Below are 14,123 nucleotides of genomic sequence, written 5' to 3'. Positions count from 1 at the left end.
ACTTTTTCCCTCTATTTTGAAGGCTGTTCAAAGGCAACACGTTGGATCTGTTGCTCCAGCTGGGACTCCACACAACTCGACTGCGATATCGACAAGTCTGCTGATCTCATTCAGTGCCTGGAACAACACACCAGCCTCACGAATTTCCCTTTACCCACCACCCGCGTCTGTTTTCTGCATCGATATCACTCAACAATGAGTACCAGCACGGCTATCCCGCCGATAACACTCTCCAGACCCTCACCGTATCCCATTTGGCGTTCATCTTCTCCTTCTCGAACTTGGCAAACTCTCGTCTGTCGTGGATGATGGTCAGGAGCTTCCAGATGAGCAGCAGGGCTAAACCGATCAGGACGATACCGGCCACCACGCCCGCCACGATAGGGATGATATCAGGACCGGCAGGGCAGTCTGGAATACAGCGAGGGAGCGTTAAGGTCAAGCCAGGGGTGCCCTAACTTTTTCCAGCGAGGGCCACATAGTGAAAAGCAAACATTAAGAAGTAAAGTTTATTTCATCTCGGCTGCGGCAAATAAAGCAGATTATTAGTATCACCCATTTTTGCTCGTTTTCTTTTCATTTTCCAAAGATTTCAACTTTCTTCTTAAAGATTTCTTGTACATTTTCTTTTAGTAATATTAGAACTTTATTCCTGTAATATTTGTACTTTTCCCCCCATCCAGTTTTCCAAATATGTTTTGTTTCTCATAATATTACAGATTTATCATTTTAACTTTGCGAGTAAAATGATATTCAATGATATTCATCACGTTACCAGTTTATTCACGTACAAATTGTGACTTTAGCTCATTAGAATACAACTTTTTGTCTCAAAGTATTTTGAATTTATTCTCATAAAATTACATCATTTTTTCCCATTTTTTCTGTTTTTTTTCCAATTTTCCAACTATGTCAACGTTCTTCTTTCTTGCCATAATGACTTTATTCTCATAATAGTATACTCTACTTCTTTCCCCAACCTACTTTTCCAGCGTTTAGTTTAGTTTGTTTTCTTTATTTTTCCTTGATCATTTTAACTCTATGCTAGTAAAATGACATCATAACATTACCAGGTCATTCTTGTCAAATTTCACGTATTCCTCGTTGGAATGCATCTTTTATCTCGTAATATTTGGACTTTATTCTATAAAATGACTGCTGTTTATTGTTTTTTTTTTGTTTTTTTTACATTTTCCAACTATTCCAATTTTCTTCTTGTAAATTGTCGTCTCACAATTATGATTATATTAATAATCTATTATTTACATAATATTTTCACTTTATTCTCATACGATTATAACTTTCTCTCCAATTCTGACTTTCCAGTATTTAGTTTGTTTCTCCTATTACAATTAAAAAGGTCTTTTCTCTTTAATATTTCAACCATATGCCACTAAAATGACATTTTTCATCAAAATAGTTTATTCTTGTAAAATAGCAACTTTTTTCCTGTTAGAATGACTTTTTTCTCTTAATATTTAGACTTTATTCTTTTAAAATTACTGCTTATTTTTTAGTTTTTGTTGTTTTTTAATTTTCGTTTTCTTGTTGAATAGTTTTTATTCATTTTTTTGTTCGTTTTTTTATTTTATTTTTCTCATGTTTTTTTTATTTCAGTTTTCTAGTGAAATTGTTAGTTTTTATTTTATTTTGATTGTTAAACTGTTTTTTTCATGTGTTTTCTTAATTTTAGTTTTCTTGTTAAATTGTGTTTTATTTATTTTAGTTTTCTTGTTAAATTGTGTTTTTTTTTATTAGTTTTTTTGTTAAATTATGTTTTTTATTTTTCTTGTTCAATTGCATTTTGTTTGTCTTGTTGTTTTCTTGATATTTGTTCAAGAGTGCCGCGGGCCGCACGTTGGGCAGCCCTGACTTAGAAACTGTTGGAAGAAGAAGCTGATTCTAGAGGGTGGAATGAAGCGTGCAGGCTTTGAAGCTCACCAAGCGTTTCCACAACATGCACTTCCTTCTCGGTGTTGTTGTTGACGGCGTACGTGTAGTAGAACCAGCAGTCGTTGGCGTCTCGCTCCTTGCAGTGCATGACAGGGTAGGAGGCGTCGTTGGGCTGGGGCAGCTTGTCCCGGTCCTTGACTTTGATTAAGTTGAAGTAGCTGCAGTCCCTCTCGCACGTGTCCTTCTTTTCCCCCGTGCCGAACGCCCGACACTGCACACACTCCCTGCAGGAAGCAACGGTTATGTCCACCTGTGTTTCACGGGATGATGAAGTACTGTTTGTTGACGTACTTGTGTTCCGTGCACACTCCCGGACAGGTGGGGCAGGTTTCACACGTGGGACCCTGAAATTTGGGGTCTGTGCACTTGCACGTGCCGCATTCGCACTTCCCTCTGCCGTTGCAAATCTGCTTGTTGCTGGCCAGACACGTGCTTGTGTCCAAAGAGCAGTCGCAGGCGCTGCCCGTCCACATGTTGTCACACACGCACACGCGGCACTCGCAGCGCCCGTGCCCTGCGCCCGCAACAAAAGCATGTTTCTCATCACCTTCCTTCAGCTGAAACCTTTCATGCATACAGCGTATGTACAGGACATCCAGCTTCCTAATCTTATACTTTTTATATGTACAGGACGTCCAGCTTCCTAATCTTATACTTTTCATATGTACAGGACGTCCAGCTTCCTAATCTTATACTTTTTATATGTACAGGACATCCACCTTCCTAATCTTATACTTTTCATATGTACAGGACGTCCAGCTTCCTAATCTATACTTTTTATACGTTGGCGCTTCCCAAATTTCACACATTGGACCCTTGCCACGTGCACCAACGCCTGCAAGCTTCCAAAACATAAAACACACTATTTCTCACCTCTTTACATACATCATTATACTGTATACATTATTAGTATATTTTCATTCTTCAATATTCCATTTAATGCATTTTATATTTCATGAATTATTATATACCTCATTATTATATTTATTTGAATTATTTAATAATTTGTGTCATTTATTCCATATGTAATGGATTATTATAGATATTATATTTGTATTATTTATTCATTCATTTCATTTATCTTTTCATTTGATTTACTGTATATTTCATGAATTATTAAATACATTAATTATGAAATAATTAAAATGCAATAAATGTAATTTAATTCTATTTAATTTATTTTATATTTTGTGAATTATTCTACACACTATTATTATATTTAATGTATTTGAATGATTTGATACTTGGATTTATTCCATTTAATGTCTTTTATAGTTTTTGGATGATGATGTACCTTATTATATTTTACTTATTTCATGATTATTTTATATTTAATGGATTATTATATACATTATTAGGTTTATTATATTTCATTATTTATTTAATTTATTCAATTTAATTTATTTCATGGATTATTATATTTAATAATAACAATAATATATATATATATATGACAATTTAATGTATTCCATTTCATTTATTTTATATTTCATGTATTATATACATTATTAGGTTTATTATATTTAATTATTGATTTCATTTATTCCATTTAATTTATTTCATATTTCATGGACTATTATATATATATTATTAAATGTTAATTCTTATTATATATTAATTATATTTTAATTCCATTAATTGCATATTTCATGTACTGTTGTGCCCATGATCGATGTATAATCATTGAGTTATCGTGTCTTCCATGTATTTCATGAATGATTACATGGAGTTTGATGATATTTGATTGACTGATGGAGTAGTTGAGTGGTAGTTAAGTGGAAGAAGTGGGCGTGGCCAGAGAGGAGGCCGAGGAATGGCACGTTGGGGTCGTCCCGTGCATAACCGTGATGTCGTGTTTTAAGAAAATGATTTGGAGAAGCCCCCGAAATGAGGATGAGGACAAGGATACGAGCCGCCTTTGAATATCCACCGTGTCGCTCACCTCCGCAGAGTTTGTTTCCCGAGCGGTCGCAGTTGAAGTTGTCGCACTCGCAGTACTGGCCGCTGTAGCGCTCTTCGGGATTGTCTCTCTTCTTGCACTCGCACGTGCCGCACACGCAGTCGCCGTTGTTGCTGCAGATGTCGGTGCCGTTGTCTTTGCGGCAGGTGCGGTCCATGTCCTCGTTGGCCACATCGTTGCTGCTGCATTCACACTTGCGGCCCACGCGGCCCTCGTTACACCTGGGAGGGAGGGGGGAGGAATGTGTGACTTTGCGCTCACTTTGGGACCAGAACACTTCCAACTCACTTGCAGGCCCCGCATTCGTAGGTCCCGTTTCCGTAGTGACAGTGGTCGCTGTTGGCCACGCCCTCCTTGTGGCATTCACACTCGCAGATGAAGTTGAGCGTGATCTCCACCTCCTCCGTGAAGCCTAACGGTTTGATCTTGATGGTCTCGGGCTTGCCTCGCTTCGGGCAGCCCTTCGACGTCACGCTGATGGTAAACGCCACCTGCAACGCAACGCCAGACAACCGCACTCCAAACTACTGCAGCACGCTTCCCAGACCACACCGCGAGTCCTCACCTCGTCTCCGATGGAGATATTGGAGCACTTGCGTCCATTCTCCCCCTCGCTAACCACGCCGTTCTTGCAGCGGGACGTGTAAGCGATGGTCACGCCCTCTGGAAGCTTGCTGTTCTCCAGAATGACCTCAGATGAGAGCGACTGTCAAACAAAGAGGAGATAACAACGTGGATGCTGGTCCTCCTCCCCTGCAGTGGAATGTCATCCGCTAGCTGTGTTCAGACGCTCCACGATGCACCGCCGTTTGAAACGCTTCATGTGTGCTTACAATACCAACACCAACTCATCCTTCCATTCCTGCCATCCGCTTCAATGCTGCGCTTACATCAGGGGTGGCCTCGCGTGCAGCCGGCCGGCCATTTGGGGCCCACGGCTGTTTTGTTTTTTTATTCGCACGGCCTAAAAATATCATTTAACAAAAAAACTAAAAAAAAAAAAAAAAAAAAAAAAGCATCCAAAATGACAACAAAATCTGCAGTGATTTTAGAAGAATAAGGTCAAAATATTAAGAGAAAATAACGTCTTCCACAAACGCCATCGAACAAGAAAAGCTACCAAATTAACATCACAATATTATGAGGAAAAATAACATCATTTTTAGGAGCATACAGTTTAAATATTAATAAATATAAATATGTTTTATTATTATTTATAAATATTAATATTTTTTAAGTCATAATATTATGACAAACAAAAAACAACAAAAAGTTGTAATTTTTGGAAAAATAGGTTGCAAAAAAAACGTCAAATGTTATAAGAACGAAGTCAAAATATTATGGGAATAAAGTAATAATTACAAGAGGAACATGTACAAAAGCAAAGTTGAGAAAAAACAGCTGTCATTTTACGAGAATAAAGTCAAAACATTAAGAGAAAAAAGTTGTCATTTTACTAGAATAATACTGTCATAATAGGAGGAAAAATAATGTCATTTTAGTAGCATAAGGTTGAAAAATTAAAAAACATGTTTTTCACAATAAAAAAAGGTCACAATATAATGACAAACAAACAAAACAACAAATAAAGTTGGAGAAAAAGTTAGAATGTCACGAGAATAAAGATATAATATTCAAAGAATAAAGTCGTAATTACAAGAAGAAACATTTACAAGAAGAAAGTTGAAATAGTTGAAAAAAAAACATCAAAAATGGAAAAAAAACAGCTGTAATTTTACAAGGAAAAAAGTAATATTTTTTTAAAGAAAAAAATGTATTATATATATATATTATATTATTATGCCTAAAAATAGCATCATTTTAGTAGCATAATGATGAAATATTAAAGAAAAAAAGTCTACTATTATAGGTTGGGGAAAACGTTACAAAATGATGAGTAAAGCCCTCATATTATGGAAGAATGAGAAGTATTTAAGGAGGAAGTTGAAATATTTGGAAAACTAAAAAACACTGAAAATGGGAGGGAAAAAAAGAGCAAAGAGTGAAGTTGATATTAGTAACGGGCTTTTTTCCAGCTACAGTGTATCACACAGCTGAGATGCACTTTTTTCTGGAAATACAAAATAGCTTGCAACCTGTGGACAGCCCTGCTGTAGAGAAACCAACAGCGTTAGTGATGACATCATACTTACGTTGTAAGCGTCTATAATGAGGTTGATGACGTTGCTCGAGTTGGCAGACAGGGTGCCCACTGCAGACTTGGGTATCAGATTTTTCAGCTCCTAAGGACGAGAGAAAGTGTGTGAACAATATACAGTACATACTGTATAAAAACAATGAAATCAGCATCGTATGGGAAGCGGCTGCAAAGCAGATGGAAATAATCACAGATTCCATAAATCATCCCTAACAGATGTTGCTTGATTTTTGTGTGTTTTGTTAGCCTTTTTCCCCACTGTGTATATTTCTAATAGACATAGACATAATAATCATCGAGGGCTTCCTCGGCCTAGATGCGACTTTGCTCCTGTGATGGCGATGTGAGGCCAATGTTAGTGTCTGATGGACCCACGAAGGACAAAGAAAAAAGAATGAAATACAAGAATTGAATGAAAGTCTATGGTTGCCTTGCACACTGGAAGGGGCGTTGCAAGGGAGGGAGAGACGGGCTCATTGAAAGGAGGACGTCCCAGTAATAAGACCGCTACACTGTTTAGTTATCACTGTCCTATTCAGAGGAGCAGATCCTTTCACGTGTTCATAGGTCGGACATGCAGCCAATGTTGCTCGCCGTTTCTCCGCTTTTTCTAATTTCACATGACTTCTCACTTTCCTTTCCTTTCCCTTGATGCGCCGCCATCAGGGAGACTTAGGGAAAAGCGAGTTCAAGGCATTTATGAGCGTGCACAACCATTAAAAACCCCAAAACCAACCTGGTAAACGGGCTGAAACTCCTCTGTGACAGCAAAGATGGTTTGGATGTTGTTGTCACTGAGCTTCTGAACCAAGTGAGCGATGGAGGGATAGTCCTGGAGGAAGAGAAGCGCATCATGGGACACGTCCAGCCATGACTAGAAAGATAAATACCAACGTAGTAGTGGCTCATGGTGTAAGCGTTGTTCTCCAAATGACATTTTCCATCGTTGGGCAGCACGATGCCACCGAGCTTGCCGTCTCCCGCAAAGTGGAAGCCGGCGTCGGTGGAGAAGACCAGGAGGCGAGTCACATTCCTCCAACCAATCTGATCCTGAGAGAAGACAGGATGCCGAGTGAAAATGCTAGCCGCGCACTGCCATGAAAGTGTGGGAAAACGAGGTGGATAGAATTCATCCTATAGATCCATTTGTTTCTCGCCATACCCCACACACGGCAACTTGCATGATGGCATCGAAGCCCCCTTCAGGTGAGTCCAGGTTTCCTGAGATATGCTGCTGGCCCACCAGGGTGTTGAACTTCTTGCCATCGCTGGTGAGCTTCAGCACGTTCTTGTAGCTGAACGGGCTGGTGCAGTTCTGGTCGCCGGTGCACGGGTTGAGCAGCTTGGCCGGGGTCGTGCTGATGTACGGCATGACCGTCTTCTCCACAAAAGAACCAAAACCTGCGGGAAAAATGTCCAAAATAAGTCAATTCATAAACACCTGAAGGAAACACTGATATGATTTAAAACACTCGTGTCTGAAAATATTCTGAAAACACATTCATGATTTATGAAATATACTACCATAAATAAAAACATACTTCTTGAATAATATATACATAATAAATAGAGATGCACAATGTTCTTTTTCCAAACCGATTCCAAGAACTTTCTGCTTCTCAAGACCACCATGGTACCGATACTAAAAGTACTGAATACCTTTTTAAATTTACATTTAAGTGTAGTTAGTGCACCCCTGGAGGTAAGAAGGACTGGAACAAATTAGGATTTGTTGATTAGTCCTAATGAAATATGATGACATCACTACTATCAGGAGAACCACAGTATAGAGGGGGAGGAGCCACCTGCTGTGGCCCAGCAAGGTGCACTGTATTCGGGCACATGCTCCGAGCAGCCGGTGTGACACCACGGAGGTCTCCGGCAAACCTTTTGCACTTTTCAAACATTGCAGCCCTGGAGCTTCAGGTTGCTGCTAAGGTTTTTTGTGTGCTCGATATACTTATATTTTTTCCCATTTGGTACATGCAAAATGTCTCTGAAAGTGAATGTTTGTTTACAGGTGAGCTCAGGGGAAGTTACGACAGGCTCACCTGCACAGTACGGGTATATGTGTGTATGTGTATAACAGAAAACGATTGCCAATATTGGCATCAAAATTAGAAAAAGTGTTCCTATCCGTATCAGTTTTTCTGCCGATAATGATAACCTGCTAGCTCAGTACGTCCGTGGTTTGGAATTATTTGGGACTTGTAAATATGCAATTTGCAATGTTTGTAAAGCGCTGCCAGATGGGAGGAAAGCATCTTCCTTTCATAAGTCTAATCTAATATCACACCTCAGGAAGAATCAGACACTCCTTCCCTTTCGTGCAGCAAAACAATCAACTCCGATAGACGAGTTCAGTGAGGTCGGTTTATCATTTTACTGATTGCATCAGTCCACAGTTTCATACTTGGTTCTTATCGCGATGAAAATGTGCAGCTTTCCAAAAACGGTGTGGTTGCCAGCATTATTTCATTACTCCTTGATAGTAGGAGAACATTATTTTACTTGTGATTTTTTTGCTGAGACAAAAATATGGCCATTTTTCTACACCTTACTTTGCATATTGTCTCAGTGGAAAAAAGTTTGGACACCCCCGGCTGAAGGTGAACCCGAATCCTCACCTATCCGAAAGTCTGAGGTGATCTTTGACATTTCTAGCATCAAGCTGGTTCCCAGGTTCTTCACGTTCTCCAGATCGTCCTTCATGGAGTAGGACAGGTCCATCAAGTAGTACAGGTCGATGGGATAATCTTCTGCCCGCTTGAACTTCAGGTTGAAAGCCTGCGGCTCACCTAGCAACACACGGTGATGTCAGACGCCTGTGATGCTGACCGGTGAATGAATGAATGAATGAATGCTTCTTGATGACAATTCTTCACCAGATCTGAGGGTGAGGCTGAGCTTCTGAGGCTGGATCTGCGTGATGTCCTCCGGCTTCAGCTTCTGTGATGCCTTCCTGCGGTTCGTCACCATCTTGTTCTTGAGGATCCTCTTTTCTCCATGAGGGTTCTCGATCATCTGCTCTTTGCAACCTCGGCTCTTCAGAGACTGCAGCTCGTCACATCGGGTCGAGACGGTCTCGCCTTGTTTTAGGAAGTCCTGAAATCAGCAGTCAGCACGTGGGGCTTTATTGCACTACTCTATAGGAGATGGGAGACCCGTGCAACGGTGCGGTATCATCCTGCCTGACAGCGCTGATGCATACCGGGTCTGTACACCAGCCACATTTTGCTCCAGCCTGGATGCACTCCCCGCAGTATTTGGCATTAGCACTGATGCACTCGTTCCCCTCTGCATGAAAAACACAAAGAGAGAAACCAAGAGGATGCAGAGTCAGACGGTGCTAAGTAAGCAGCCCTGTAAGCCCCCCCTGAAACTCCCCCTGGTGTTTACACATCAGTTCATTTGGAACACAGCGGCTCGGTGGTAATCGGAGACAGGAGTGGAATATCCAGCCTCCATTATCCTCTCCATCAAGCTTAGGCAGAGCTTCAGCAGCAGCCAATGACATCATTAGCTACCTTTTATACCCTGGGGGGTGGGGGGGGGGCATCACTGGGAATAATACACTTACACAAGCTGACCTCACTGACCTCACAAAGCAGATAATAACGTAAGGTTTTCTTCCACTTGTGTTTGGCTTCTTATTTGGTTTTCTTATGATATTGTAGAAACAGGAGCGGAGTAGTGCCTCGTTTATGGAGGTTAATTGGTTCCACACCCGACCATGATTAGTCCATTTCCATGAATTACGATTCCTTATTCAGAAATGGAATGTTATTGTAGTTAGAGCATAGAAAACCTGTTTACCACCTTCTAAACACGCTTTTTAACATGATTAGAGCCCTCTACACATGAAATAACACCCCTGTAGTCACCTTTACACCCCTGGTACCTAATATAGTACACATAAGAGAAAATACAACATATCAGACATAAATAAGACTCACACGTTAGCACTGGGGGAGTTCCTTGTTCATGTTTATCGTTAAACATTTGAACTCTGTGGACATGAAAGAACTTCCCTGTAGTCACCTTTACACTCCTATTACCTAATATAGTACACATAAGAGAAAATAAGACATAGAAAACCAGCTTACCACCTTCTATATACGTTTTTTAAACATTATTAGAGCCCTCTAGACATGAAATAACACCCCTACAATCACCTTTACACTCCTATTAACCAATATAGTAGACATAAGAGAAAATAAGATATACAAAACATAGAACACCTGTTTACCACCTTCTACATGCACTTTTTTTAGACATTATTAGAGCCCTCTAGATGTGAAAAAACACCCCTATAGTCACCTTTACACTCCGATTCCCCAATGTCATAGACATCATAAGAGAAAATAAGGCTCATGCTCGTGTGTGCTGCTGTAAATGTGCTCGGGTGCTCGAGGAGCTGAGTAGGTGGCGGACAGGAAGTGACGTCGGGAGTTGGGCTTTAGCTTGGCGTGGGTTACGGCTGCAACAGCAGCCCGTGTGAGATCATTGAAAGCTGCAATAAAAGCCTGTTGTTCTGGCAGCAGTCAAGTCTGGTGCTTGTGTGTCTCAGCTAACATTACAGGAACATTACTGACACCTAGTGACCAGTGTACAATACTACATATCATCACAATGTCTTTGAATGAATCTTTCGTATTTTACTTCATTTAGCCATTTTCATGCTTGCAATTTCTTTAAATGTGCATATTTTTAGATGAATAATCGGCCATGAAACAGCACTATTTCTTACTAAATATATTTCTGAAATATAGTCGCTGGAGGGACAGACGGGTCGCGGTGTTCTTAATGGAAGCTAACAGACATCCTACCTTTCTGGGCGCTGCAGAAGACTCCTAACAACGTCGATATCAAGATCAGCTTCACGTCCATCTGAAAGAACATATGAAGATGATAGTCCATTGCAGTCTCTTGTAAATATAAAACCATCACAGCTGCTGAGCTTGGTGGTCTGAAGACATGAACTCATTTCTTGGACAAAATGGCAGTGAGGAGCGGCTTGAGATGACACATGAAATCTCAAAATGGCCGCGTTTTAACTGGAGGTAATAAATGATCCTGTAGTGGGTGGGCGGGGTGGGGGCTTGGCTATTTGCAGCTGGTCGCAGGGCAACAGGCAGCTAATTCAATTCAGACACACACACACACACACACACACACACACACACATGCATGCGCACTTACATTCATGTGTACACTCTCTCCCAGCATCGCCTGCCTTTTCCCACAATCCCCTTTACTGTAAATAGCAGGAGCTCCCTGGAGGCCTGGCGTGGTAACGCATATTGACCTTTCTGCTGTGAGCAGGTCCTCTGGTCAGCGTCTATAATACAAGCCTCATGGCGTACTAATAACGGCAATGGGCTGACCCATGTAAAAATGGGGCATCAAATCATCGCATGATTCCGTTGAAATGCGCTTTGACAGCAAAAAAACAAGAAAGTCAAATTGCATGCAGTAAACAGCAGGGGGTGCCAGAAGATCTCGCAAGATTAAAACGTGACAAGATTGCTCGTTCGTGGGCACCAGGCCTGGGACGATAATGAATAAATGAATCGCACAATAAATGAAAATGAACTGGATAATCAATACTTTGCCATGTGCATGCGTGCCTGTGTTCCTCACCTCCAAACAGGCAGGAAGAGGGAGAGTTCACTCTGTGCATTGCTTTTCAGCGCCTTGCCGTGTTTGTTCCATAGAACAACGGCATGAACGGAGTGAGCCCTTTTGTCAGTAACACTGTCTCTTTGTCTCGGTGGGTGGAGGCGGGGCCGCTGGCATACACACAGGGTGCAGAAGAGTGTAGCCTAGTAGAAATTCTATGAGTAGATTGCAGTATATTGTCATATTTTTCCATTGTACTTTTCTTAAAAGTAATGTTAAAATCTCACCCACAAGATGAAGTGCCTTTTTGATTCTTTTTATTACTTTTTACTTAATACAATAATTTAAAAAAAACTACAAATAAATAATAACATTTAAACATACTGATTATATAAAAAAATAATAAAACATGTAAAAATAAAAAAATATATATATATAATTGTAAAAATAATATTACAAATAATCAAATCTAATGATAAAGAAATGTCTCTTTCATGTGCATTATTCATAGCAAAAAAGTTGTTTATTGTTCTCACTATTCATGCAAGACTAAGGATTCCAATGTCATTCCATATGTGACCCCCCCCCACTGCTGTCACAAGGTAAGTAGCAGCACTGACACGCTTCTAACGACTCCGTTGGCGAGCGAGCGCCACATCGTTGGTCTAAAGTGCGCCGGTCGGCGTCGGGTCAGCCACCGCTTGATCCAAATCTAATTTCCATGTGGAATGTAAAAACAATACCCCGCCAGTTCCTCAATCACAAAGCTCAGCAGATGCAATATTCGGGACAGGAGTCTGAAATGAGAGCGAGATGTGCTAAGTTATGATGAGTGTTTTAGACGAGTGGCAGTTGCTGGCTATTCATAGAGCTTCCATTAAAAGCCTGCATTCCCTGACTCTGCGGTAAAGGAAGCTCTGACGTTGAGTGTGTGTGGTGTTAAGTGATGCATTCCTCAGTGCCTGGAGTGTGTGCGTGCGCACCAGTGTCGTGTGTATAGCCACAGACAGTCGACTGCTTGTCTACAGATGCCCAGATTAGATCCCTGATGCTGCATGGCGATGCGTGTGCGTGGACGTCATGTTAGCATACGAGATAAGTCGCACAGCCACGACCAGTGGCGTCACATGACACCCACACGCTTTGGTGAAACCTCAAGGCAAATATGAGACAACACGTAGCTTCACTATTGTTCACGATACACTGGGGGGGGGACCTGAAGAATACTTTGGATTCATAGCTGCATCATTCTGCATCATTGATCCATTATCCGATTAATCGACAACTATTTTCATAATTGATTAATCCTTTTTTTGATTTAAAAATGTAAATATCCTCCGAGTCCAGCCTCTCAAATGTGAATACTTGAACATTTCCTGAGAGCAGGGTTATTATTTTTGTGTTTTAGACAAAACAAGACATTTGCACACATCAACTTTGACTTTGGAAAACGGTGATGGACATTTTTGCCTCTTTTCTGATATGTTGCCCACCAAACCACTCACTCTTTGTGTTTGCTTCATATCAGTTTAGAACGTTGATGGAAACAACAAGCGTCAGTTGAAGCAACTCAGAAAATAATCTTTGGTTGCAGCCCCACCGTAGACCTGACATGATCAGGATTTTCCTGTTTGTGAAAGTGGAAGAAGAGAAATAAGAAAAACACGATCCATAAAAAGAGAAGCACAAAACCAGATCCAAGTCACATTTTCTCAATATTAATTCCATACTTCATTACACTTTCTTTTGCACAGGAAAGAATTGGAACGTCTTACATTGTTGGACAACACCGCCATAGTTTGATTTACTGTGTCTGAAAGGGAAAAAAGGTCTTTCCCAGGAGTGCTGAAATAATGGCTGTGACCGTGTGTGTGTGTGTGTGTGTGTGTGTGTGAGCGTGTGCGTGCTGGCAGGGTCTAAAGAATGAGATGCTTGCATGACATCCACAAAGCTAAACACCATTTATCAGTGGCGTGACATGCAAAGTGTTTATTGAAGCAAACTGTTTTGATGAGAATTTCCCAGGAGACTATAATTAGCAAAAATAAATATATACACATCATTATACCAACTCACAAAAACGGAGGGATATTTTCAGGTGACATTTTTTGCACGTAGACCAGCCGTAGGAGCCCGTACGACCAGTTGTGACCTCGTCTTTAATGGTTTGGTCCTAAAGTCAAAGCTGATGTGTGTGACCATCTTGTTTTGCCTAAAGCACTAAGATAATAGCTTTGCTTTCATGGAGGACTAAAGACATTTTTAAAAATATTCACATTTCAGAGGTTGAAATCAGAAGACATTTAGATTTTTAAATTTTTAAAAAATGTATTCATTTTATTCTTTTTTTTTAAATAGTAAGTGTGTTACAAACATGAATTTGTGGAATTAATTATGGTTATGAAACTAGCTCTTCAAAGTATTAAAAAT

At 40.4% G+C, this 14,123-nt stretch overlaps 1 protein-coding gene across 3 annotated transcripts in view; it reads right to left on the bottom strand.

The window, feature by feature from the left end:
- The window catches only part of LOC129173813 (integrin beta-1-like), a 28,187-nt gene that overhangs the window by 2,752 nt on the left and 11,312 nt on the right, over positions 1-14,123 (bottom strand). Inside the window, exons 2-16 of one of the 3 annotated variants that reach the window (XM_054764973.1) lie at positions 11,715-11,908; positions 10,901-10,961; positions 9,283-9,368; positions 8,957-9,176; positions 8,699-8,869; positions 7,234-7,472; positions 6,966-7,121; positions 6,808-6,903; positions 6,067-6,156; positions 4,479-4,619; positions 4,202-4,404; positions 3,896-4,134; positions 2,245-2,467; positions 1,942-2,177; positions 245-411 (exon numbers count right to left, since the gene is read on the bottom strand). In XM_054764973.1, coding sequence (XP_054620948.1) covers positions 245-411; positions 1,942-2,177; positions 2,245-2,467; positions 3,896-4,134; positions 4,202-4,404; positions 4,479-4,619; positions 6,067-6,156; positions 6,808-6,903; positions 6,966-7,121; positions 7,234-7,472; positions 8,699-8,869; positions 8,957-9,176; positions 9,283-9,368; positions 10,901-10,961 — 2,328 coding nt within the window. In that variant the 5' untranslated portion in view covers positions 11,715-11,908. The remainder of the gene's footprint in view (positions 1-244; positions 412-1,941; positions 2,178-2,244; positions 2,468-3,895; positions 4,135-4,201; positions 4,405-4,478; positions 4,620-6,066; positions 6,157-6,807; positions 6,904-6,965; positions 7,122-7,233; positions 7,473-8,698; positions 8,870-8,956; positions 9,177-9,282; positions 9,369-10,900; positions 10,962-11,714; positions 11,909-14,123) is intronic. The other 2 variants (XM_054764974.1, XM_054764972.1) reach the window with 2 other exon arrangements.

The sequence above is a fragment of the Dunckerocampus dactyliophorus genome, chromosome 21 (genome assembly GCF_027744805.1).
Source record: "Dunckerocampus dactyliophorus isolate RoL2022-P2 chromosome 21, RoL_Ddac_1.1, whole genome shotgun sequence".
NCBI classification, from domain to species: Eukaryota; Metazoa; Chordata; class Actinopteri; order Syngnathiformes; family Syngnathidae; genus Dunckerocampus; species Dunckerocampus dactyliophorus.
The sequence above is the reverse complement of the archived record's forward strand: the minus strand, read 5'-3'. Positions and strand labels throughout refer to the sequence as shown.